This window comes from Mytilus edulis, chromosome 10, assembly GCF_963676685.1.
Source record: "Mytilus edulis chromosome 10, xbMytEdul2.2, whole genome shotgun sequence".
Lineage (NCBI taxonomy): Eukaryota > Metazoa > Mollusca > Bivalvia > Mytilida > Mytilidae > Mytilus > Mytilus edulis.
The window spans coordinates 72,634,903-72,645,228 of record NC_092353.1 but is presented as its reverse complement, the minus strand read 5'-3'; the positions used below and the strand labels follow the sequence as shown (position 1 = coordinate 72,645,228).

At 33.4% G+C, this 10,326-nt stretch overlaps 1 protein-coding gene across 1 annotated transcript; it reads left to right on the top strand.

The window, feature by feature from the left end:
- The first annotated feature begins 446 nt into the window (after window positions 1-446).
- On the top strand, window positions 447-4,796 carry LOC139491816 (frizzled-4-like). Its single transcript, XM_071279687.1, has one exon. It carries the CDS (start codon window positions 1,811-1,813, stop codon window positions 3,560-3,562), a length of 1,752 nt encoding a protein of 583 aa, XP_071135788.1. The 5' UTR covers window positions 447-1,810; the 3' UTR covers window positions 3,563-4,796.
- The last annotated feature ends 5,530 nt before the right edge of the window (window positions 4,797-10,326 follow it).

Below are 10,326 nucleotides of genomic sequence, written 5' to 3'. Positions count from 1 at the left end.
TTTCCTTTATTTGTCGAATGATCTGGCATATTTTTGAACTTCTTGTATAAACGGTGAATTATTGCAACATCCTTCAACGTTAGACAACCAATAGTCTATCATTCAATGCAACATGTAAAATACGTTCAAATATGCAGATTCCACATGTAAGCGAAGAAAAATCTTCCAGTAACCCATATCTGGTGTAGCAGGAAATTTTCATACATGTATATTCAAAGTAATATTTTTAAACAATATAAATTATTTACTTTTCATTTTTAATATTTACGGTATAAACAAATTTGTCTAATATCAAATCCCGTTGCTTTTATTTGAATTTGTTGTACAATATAAGATTGGATTATGTCCCTTATGCCAAGTAACATTTGTGATATTTATAAGGAACGATAACTCTGTCGGACTTGTCGCTGATTTAGCGTGATGAGTAACATTAGATATACAGAGTATCAGTTGATTGTCGTCACAAGCAACAGATGTTTGCTAGAAATCTATCTGATTTATTCAGATGAAAGTTTGTGGAATTAATTACATCTTTGTTAAACTTCTATTAAACCAGATGTCGTTACTGAATACTTCTCATCCTATTGTTCAAAACGCGACCGTCAGTGAAAACACCTTCTAAAGCACGGAACTGAAAGGGATGATATTTCTTTTCCATTTCTTGTGCATACTAATATGAATTGACCAAATACGTGAGATGTACCATATAAGTGGACATTGGGATGACAAACTGTTACAACAAATAGTGTTTTTTCTTCTTCATTATATTTATTTAGTTTATTGCGTCAGAAAAATAAGTTTTAAATGATATTACCGCATAGAGTTTGTTCGTATCAGAACATTTTTCATGTTTTAGTTTTGATTTAATTAATATGACACAAGGATTATGTTGTTAACCGTTACACACCTGCAGCGAGACAAATGATGAATGTGTGACAACGAGGGTGTCACACCGCAGCTATATTTATTCCTGTTAAGTGAAATGTTTTATATAAATTCATGACTCGGATGTGAAAACAAGGCAAAAACAACGACACAAAATTCCAGGTAGATTTATGAAAAGGACACTAACGTATAGCAATTTTTGAACTGTCATGTAAATAATTAATACCTCGGCAGGAAATTTAGGGTAAGGTGTTTGTTTTTCGTTACATATAGTTTCAACTGACAGCTAGTTATTTATGTATAAACACGCACAACGTTGACTTTAGTTATTATAAAAGTCGTTTACAGTGAATAGAAAGTGGAAACCGTAACAAAAGGCTAGAATTGGTTTAACATAAGTAAATAACTCGACTGAAAAGAATCCATTATTGTTCACAAAAGAAGATTCAACTATTCATAAATCTCATGCCAATAATATTAATCCCCGGATAGTTGTTAATGATTGGCAGATTTGATTGATGGTTGGAATAGATCGTAAAGTACTGAAGCGGGGAGGAGTCGCCAATCATAACAAACCATCTGATTGGGTCGAGTTTGTGTGAAACCCAACACCAGTAGGGCATGATCGCTGGCATGCACTCTTTTCTAAGCTAAAACGATATTTTATCCACAGATTAAATAGAACAACGAAGGAAAGATAGACATTATTTCACATGGCATTCGTGAGAAGGAAAGATTTGTTGATAACGAACATTATCTATGTCTAACTCGGTTCTCTTGAGAGATGCAGGAATATTTACTTGATGCCAACAGCGGTGGGAGGAGAAGTCGTGTATATTATGTGGATTTAATTCGCATTTAAGTGATCAGTAAAATATTAAAGACTATTAATTGCAACTTATGTAATTTACCAGTTATAATTACTATGGAATTGACAACACGTGTAGTGTTGGCAAGCTTTATGTGTTTATTTCTGCCGAAAGGATTGTATATGTTCGGTACGGAAATAGTCCGAAAATGTGACCCTATCCGAATAGAAATGTGCAAAGGGTTAGGATATAACGTTACGGGTATGCCAAATCTTGTAGGACACGATTTACAACAAGACGCCGAGTTACAACTGCAGACATTTACCCCTTTGATACAATACGGGTGTTCAAAACAACTGAAGTTTTTCTTGTGTTCTGTTTACGTTCCAATGTGTACAGAGAAAGTCATGGACCCAATTGGACCGTGTAGACCAATGTGTACCAATGTTCAAAAACGTTGTAGGCCTGTTTTAAATGAATTTGGATTTCCGTGGCCAGCGGCATTGAATTGCTCAAAATTTCCACCTAAAAACGATCAAAATCATATGTGTATGGACGGTCCGGGGGAGGAAGATGACCCCTTACCTCGTCGTCCTGGAAGACCGAAGCCTGGGTCGTATCCGAAGCCTGGGCAGCCTGGGGCCAATCCAATGTACCCAACTCAACTACCATCCATTCCTATGGACTGGAATATAATCAGTAGCTTAAAATGTATGCATTATAGACACGCCGAAATGTACACGTACATCAACCGAACGGACAGATGTGCACTACAATGTGGATACCATGATGCATTCAGCAGCGAGGACAAATATTTCGCAGACATTTGGATGGCTATTTGGGCCGGATTATGTTTCGTATCAACTCTATTCACAGTGCTAACATTCATCATTGAAACACATCGATTTCGTTATCCAGAAAGACCCATCATTTTTCTATCCATGTGCTTTAACATTTTCAGCATTGCATTTATAGTTCGACTTATCGCAGGACGGGAATCTATAGCATGTGACAAAGACCCAACAGTAACAAGTCCACAAAATGGACTAGGAATTTTAATTCAAGAAGGTTTAGAAAATACTGACTGTGCTATAGTATTTTTATTATTATACTTTTTCGGTACTGCCGCCTCTCTGTGGTGGGTGATTTTAACATTGACTTGGTTCCTGGCAGCAGGATTAAAGTGGGGCCACGAGGCCATCCAAATTCACAGTAGTTACTTTCATTTAGTGGCTTGGGCCATTCCGGCCATTAAAACAATTGTTATTTTAGTGATGCGTGATGTAGACGCTGATGAATTGACTGGGGTTTGTTATGTTGGGAATCAGAATACCCGAACTTTATTGGGGTTTGTTATTGCCCCTTTACTAGTCTACCTCTTCATTGGAATAACTTTCCTAGTCGCTGGTTTTGTAGCTTTATTTAGAATCCGAAAACAAGTGCGAAACGACGGAGTTAAAACAGATAAACTAGAAGTGCTAATGATCCGAATTGGAATCTTTTCCGTCTTATATACTGTTCCAGCAGCTTGTGTCATAGCGTGCTTATTTTATGAATACACAAGCAGGGATTCGTGGTATTCGAAATATTCCACAAATTTACCAAAGATTGAAATTTTTATGTTAAAAATATTTATGTCGCTTGTTGTGGGAATTACCAGTGGTATGTGGGTATGGTCTTCGAAAACAATCAATTCTTGGAGGAATTTCGTTGGAAAATTATGTATTAGTAAAAAACCTGAACGAAAACAGTATGAATACCATGTTCCTCAACATCATTACCAACAGATTCCAATTAAACAAAACAGGGCAATTCGGGTAGAAAAAAGCAAACGTTATATTAAGGCAGACAGTGAGACAATAGTCTAGGCATGGTTTGTTTTAAATATATTACGTTATACGGCTGGGCTATTTGTTGTTTTCGTGATTTGTTGCATTATACGTTAAAAAAAACATTTGTGAAATACTCGTATCAGCTTTATAAGTTGATGGATAACTCTCCAAGGGTAATATTTGTGTGTATTATTAAACTCTATTAACGAGAATTCTGTTAAATCAAAGCTTTTCTCTCATAATGTTGATTGTGTTCAAACTACCATCATTCATTGATAAATCTGTTGAAGTCTGTGGAATTAAAACCATGATACAAAACAGCGGGGTTTAAGCCATATGGATCTTTCAGAAAACAAAAACAGGAAAAGACTACCCGCAGATTTTCGTTAAAGATTTATGGGGGTATCTACTTTCATAGTTTCTGACAGTTATATTTTGCATCTAAGATATTGGCAACATGCTACATGGAACTCCATTAACTAGGTAAAAAAATCACTTCACTCAATAGATTTGAAAATCTTTTTCTACATCGCAGTGGTATGCGATGCATTTTAATGTGTATTGTAGAACTGCCTCAGTATTAAAGGGTCAAAGGTTTTTATTATCTGATTATAAACATGCATGCCAGGTTTAAGTCGTTAAAATTGGAAAATTGTTAACACGTTTCAATTTTGAATAATTCTTCCCAGTTTTGTTCGAATTTTTCTACTTTATCAAGATTATTTGGAATGTAAAGTTGATAAAAATTTTGACGTTTAGAAAGAATTAAGTTGTAAATTAGAGAATTTAGTTTTATAAAAACAATTTTTAGAGGAATGTTCGCGTGAACAATCTGTAATTTTTCAGTTCAATAGAGACAGCATTTGAATAAAGGCACATTGTAAAGCAGTTGTTTATATAAAACAAAAATTACCTAGTTTAACGAGTGCAGTAATGTAGAATTGTTTTCATTTGGGAATTTAAGCTTGACTTCATTATTCTGAAAGATTGGGGCTAAGTAAAAACAGTGAATAAGAATATAATTTAGAAAATCTGGGTAGAAATAATTTTATTTTGGCTGTGCTGTGAACTACAGTAAACTATATCAAAGGTTGATATTCCCAAGTAACTATTTATAATGATCTATTGTACAAACAGTCGTTCAAGCAGAACATCTCATTATATTATGTTATTTTTCATATTTTTGCATTGTTCAAGATCCCTTATTATTGTTCATTATTTTCATATCTTGTTATTTATGGTCAGAGATAAAAATGTCAGATTTAAAAGACTTTTGCCTTCTAGTTTTTCATGCATTTACCCCCTTATCGCCACCTCTAGATCGACCGAGCATGTGAGACCAACATATCCGATTTTGTTGACATATTATTATATATGGCTTAATAGAATATAATAGTCTGTTATTATGAACATTTAAATATATTCACTAGTGTCATGGAGGTGGAGTTAAATAGTTGTGTTACCATACTAAATCCAATTTTACAAAGTTTCTTTCCCAATTCATAAATCTATGTCACTATAATGGTAGCAAGGAAAATGTTTTGTTACCATTTTGAAAAGATAATTCTTTTCTTAATTCATAAAACTGTCGCGAAGGTTTGTAACGAGATTTATCATACTTAATACCTTAATACTTCTCGCTACGTGTTCGCCTTATTTTAACCGTGTTGCTTAAACTTTTGTGACTTTCTAAACGCACTTAAACACTAGCTTTCCAAATAGTTTAAATGATGTTTAAGTATCTTGCCATACTGTTTATTGTTTATTCTCAACCTGAGATGAAATACACATCATTTGTAAATCTCTTTCGTTTTATGTAGGTCGAAACCATTCAAATCTTTCACATATTTAAAAGGAGCTTGTGTGCAACTTAGGAAGAATGTGAAAGATTTATCATGTTAAAGAAGTAAACATAGCCAAACGCAAATAGATATCTCTGTCGGTTTAACGAAAAATATCTAGTTTCTAATTTATGTGAAAGCACTGGGTTTGTAATGCAACATAGCAGCTGGTATTAGAAAATGTTGTTTTAAACAAAGAAAATTCCAATAATATTCTAAACACATTTCAGCAGTTTTTAATTGTTTAATGTAAATATTTTGTCAATAATTGATTTTTAATTTAGAATTGAAAGTCGTATGCTTTTTGGAATCACTTAAGTTAGATTATGACTTTCAAGCTTTCCAACCATGGTGAAATGAAAATTCAGTCATTGAAAAGCAATATTTACATTTTTTTACATGTATTTTTGTCAGTTCATCCCATTCAACATTTATCGTTCGTTCTATTTGACCTTTGCGTCGCTTAACATTACTTATTGTATACCAAAACTTGATAACTTATACAATAACACTGGAACAAATTAAGAAAATGTTTTATCATGTGTATGCTTAACTTACAAAAAGTTTATCTCAACTAGTATAAAGGGAAATCCTTCGTCATTCGCATAGAATAAAATGTGGACATGTTCGGCCCACATTAATGTCAGTGGCACACTGTAAAACTGCTATTGTTGTAGTAGTTTTTTGTTCGGTAAAAGTTATGTAACTTATTTTCAAACTTTATCGAAATTCCAGAGAAAACACAGATAATAGATAAAACATTAGGAAGAAAAATCAAATTCCCGCCAATTTTAAAGTAATAGAAAACAATTTAGTAAAAATGTAGCATTATAAAAAAGACGGGTCATCCATTTTTGTAGAGTTTACAAATGTTTGGTAATTATGATTGCTGTGAAAGTTCATCACTTTCCATAAGGCTGAGACGTGTCACGTTAATTGATAGAAAAATCTGGTTAAATCATCTAGAATATTTATAACACGGTAAAGTTTGCTCCGATAATTGACAGGTGAAATGCATTTCACCGTCTCAGTCGTTCATTTCATTTTTCCATCTGTCCGTTTCTGTATTTTCAGTATAATACGTCAAGTTTGATTCGGGTTTTGTGGGTGCAATGCCATGTTACAAGAGCTACGCGTCGAAAGAAAATAAGTTTTTTACTTGGAGGAATATATAGTACACATGAAAATTTCTTGTGAATTTTTCTCCTTCATACATATACAATACCTGGCTAGGCATTCTATTTGGCAAATTGGAATATAACTGGATAGTTAAAAGTCAATATTTGATTCCAAACATTATCACTTATTAAACAATAATCATTAGGCTAAAGGATGTATCCCTATATTAGACCCTCAGACCAATATATTTTTTCGTGCATTTGCGAAGAAGTTGTTTCAATCCATTATCTATTCCGGTTTAAATTGTTTCTTCCAAGGATACATATATATATATATAAATTATCAGTCAGATAAAGTTTGCCTTTCCTGAGAGTTCAAATATTTTGAAATAAAATAAATAAAATCTCTACTTTTCTACCCAGCCTATAGTTTTCAGCTAATATGCTAAGATACATATATTTTTTTGAAAAAGAGGGGGGTGGATATTTTTTATTTAATGCTTTATAATTTTTATTAAATGACGATCATTCTTTCTTTAAGTCATTTAATACATACACGTGTATACTTGTGACAAATATAAATCATAAAAAAGTTTATTTCATGAAAAACAATGGAGTCCCCTTTCCTCCACTTTAAATTTAATATTACAACTTTTTTTCACTAGTCATGCTAGTTTAAGATTTGATGGATTTTGGAGCATCACTACATTTTCAGTCCCACAAAGAACCGTAGTACTATTTTCAACCAGTTATATACTTATGTTACATAATGTATATAAAGTGAAGATTCGCCTTTAATATATCATTTTTCATCCATTGACATTTCTGCAGGAACATCTATCTACACTAAGCGGTTTACATATTTTATAAATGAAGATATAACACCATTCAGTATTACAATGCAATTTTGTATCGAACGAGAATATTCCCAAGTTGATCATTATATTAGAGTTTATGACTTAATAGCAGACTGTTATATTTTATTAGCGTAAACAATAGAGTAATAATTTATTTGTATTGAACTTCACAGAACGACAGGTATCCATTGCATAAAGTTTGATTGATAGATCATTGATGAGTACGTATTGTTAGTCTTTTTGTAAGTGCAGACATTTAGATGCAATTTTGATATAGTATCCTGAAGTACGCGTCAGATTTTATCTTATAGTTCGCGGGACACACCTGCATTTTTCGATAATCGAGAAGAAAAAAATTCCGCAAAATACATGGTACTATCAATTACCTAACAGCAGTGCCTTCTGTACAATTTATTCTAATTTTAAGCACTGACATTAAACGTACTTGTATTTACTATGATTTTATAAGCTTAGGCCGCTAGAGGAACTCAAGTTATAAAAAAAGGACCTTTAACAAAATCTTGCAAAAAGAGTATTTGAAACAAAAATCTGCCTTCTTTCTAGATCTCTTATCAGTAAGTTAAATATTGAAAAAGAATAATTCAATACACGTTGCTTATGGGGCTCGCCAACCGCGATTTGCGAGATTTTGGCAAAAAAATGTGCATTTAACTTTGGTACCAAGTACGTCAAACGGTAAACATGGTGCGGTGTATTTTGTTGGGTTTTTTTTATGTGGGGCATCATACGAGACCTCGACTATGTACTTTTTTTAATTCACATTCTTCCATGGAGAAAATGCGCAGGAGAACCAAAGGAAACTTGTTTAAATAGGGGAACTTCTTCCATAGTCAAACTTGGGTTTATATTCCTTCGACAATAGTCCACTACTTTTCTCAGGTTTTGATTAGACAGAACTAAGTTTCATAACTTTTTTTAAAGAAAATTCACGTGTACCTTAACAAAACTACAGGCCTGTATTTAAATAAGACGGTGATATAGGTACACCTCCCCCTTATTAGCTCACCTGGCCCAAAGGGCAAATTGAGCTTTTCTCATCACCTGGCGTCCGTCGTCGTTGTCGTTAACTTTTCACATTTTGAACTTCTAGAGAACCACTCAATGGAATGAAACAAAACATAGCATGAATGTTCCGTATGAGGTGCTGACCAAGTGTTGTTACTGTGTGACCGATCCATCGTCCAAGATGGCCGCCAGAGGGGGACTTAGTTTAACATAGGACTCTATGGGAAATACATACAAAATGTCTTCTTTTAGAGAACCATACAATGGAATGCAATACTAAACAAACTTTGGCCTCAATCATTATTTAAGAACCTGTCAGGATCTTTTTTCTTTTTTCAAAAACCCAAGTAGAGTCAGTTGAGCGACACAGGCTCTTGAGAGCCTCTAGTTGTTATCCCAAAAGCAGAGCCTCTTGACCGGTTCTGTTGCAAAAAGAAATTTCATAATTTAGGTTCAAGAAAGTTCTTTTCTTAATACTTGTGTGACACGAAAAAAGACTTTTAAAGACTTTTTAATGCAATTAAAGTTTGCATGTTTAAGGACAATTTATTTACAAGGACATGCGGAAGAATATTAATTCTAAATGCAATTATACATGCCATAAAATGTCACTCAAATAGCTGCAAGCGTTTAACCGTTTGACATACAAAACTAGATGAATAAGGATTATATTTACACTCATTAAAACTGCAAACATATGATATGTTATTTTGTCTCCCTTTATTTCAAATTAAAAATAAAGGATCTATTTCATCCGTACTGTTGCAACTTGTGCTACTTAAACAGTTTTTGCATTTAATATTCGTACTTGGTGACAAACCTGCAAATCTATACCGTCTTTTAATTGAATAGCTACTATAGGATTTCCGAATTCATAAGTCAAAATAAATGAACATACACAACAGTTAACACATGGTTAAAACCGCACAAAAGCAAAAATAAGTTCACGAAATGATGTATCGAAAAAATAAGACCAAACTAAACGAATACAATCAAACAAAAAAAACCTTAGGGGAGAAGATGCTCCGGAAGGTAAAAAGATATTGCTCCATGAGTGCAACACCTAAAGACATTAATCTACAGTTCAAGTATGAGGCGAATCTCGTATTGGACAAGAAGTTATGTGTCTTGGATGTTTGCGAAAACAAATACCAGCAAATCACTTGAAAACGTAAAATTTAGTCCAATCAGGGGCAACAAAACGATGAACGATCCAGCGCCCTCGAGAGCGAGAAAAAAGGCTCTGAATTGGTGCTATACCTGTATTACGCACTGACAAATGAGGTTTTATTTTTTTTAGAATACTTCTTTCGAAAAAGGACATCGGGACTGGTCTTCATAATCGAATTCAAAATATGATTAACATCTTTAATGACGTTAACTGCACTAAAGGCATAACATTTTCTAAATAACAAAAAGCGTGAACTTTTATAAATATAGCATATCTTAGTTATAATGTTGATTAGAGTTGTCAGAACAAGAGTAAGTGTGTTAATTCGTTTTGACATACAATTACTGGTTACCTAAATACGAGGGGAAAGAATTTACAAGACAATCTCCAACTTTTTCACAAGTAATATTGGTTTTACTGTATTTACGTTTTTTATTTTCTGCGGGAAAATATGTTACATTTTTCCTTGATTATAGTTTTGAGTAAACATTTGAGAAATGATGACTATAACCATGTGTTAGTGTGGTAATATAACAATAATTCTGTCAGAATTGTAACTACTGATTATAACCGTCCATAAAACTGTCATTCTGTTATATTGTGGTGCCAATTGACTTGGTGTTTATTGCTATGGCCGGACGTTTGTAATGGTACTTCAGCTAGAGACAATCGTAAGTGCATTTCACCTTGGATTATCCGAACTCAAGGTTGGGAATGTTTGATTGTTGCGAAAGTGCATACGGATAAAAGATAAAGGAAAGATTTCAGAATACAGACAGATACGTTT

Bases quoted from the DNA above. Each gene is read 5' to 3' on its own strand.
- LOC139491816 (XM_071279687.1), top strand. From the start codon at position 1,811: ATGGAATTGACAACACGTGTAGTGTTGGCAAGCTTTATGTGTTTATTT.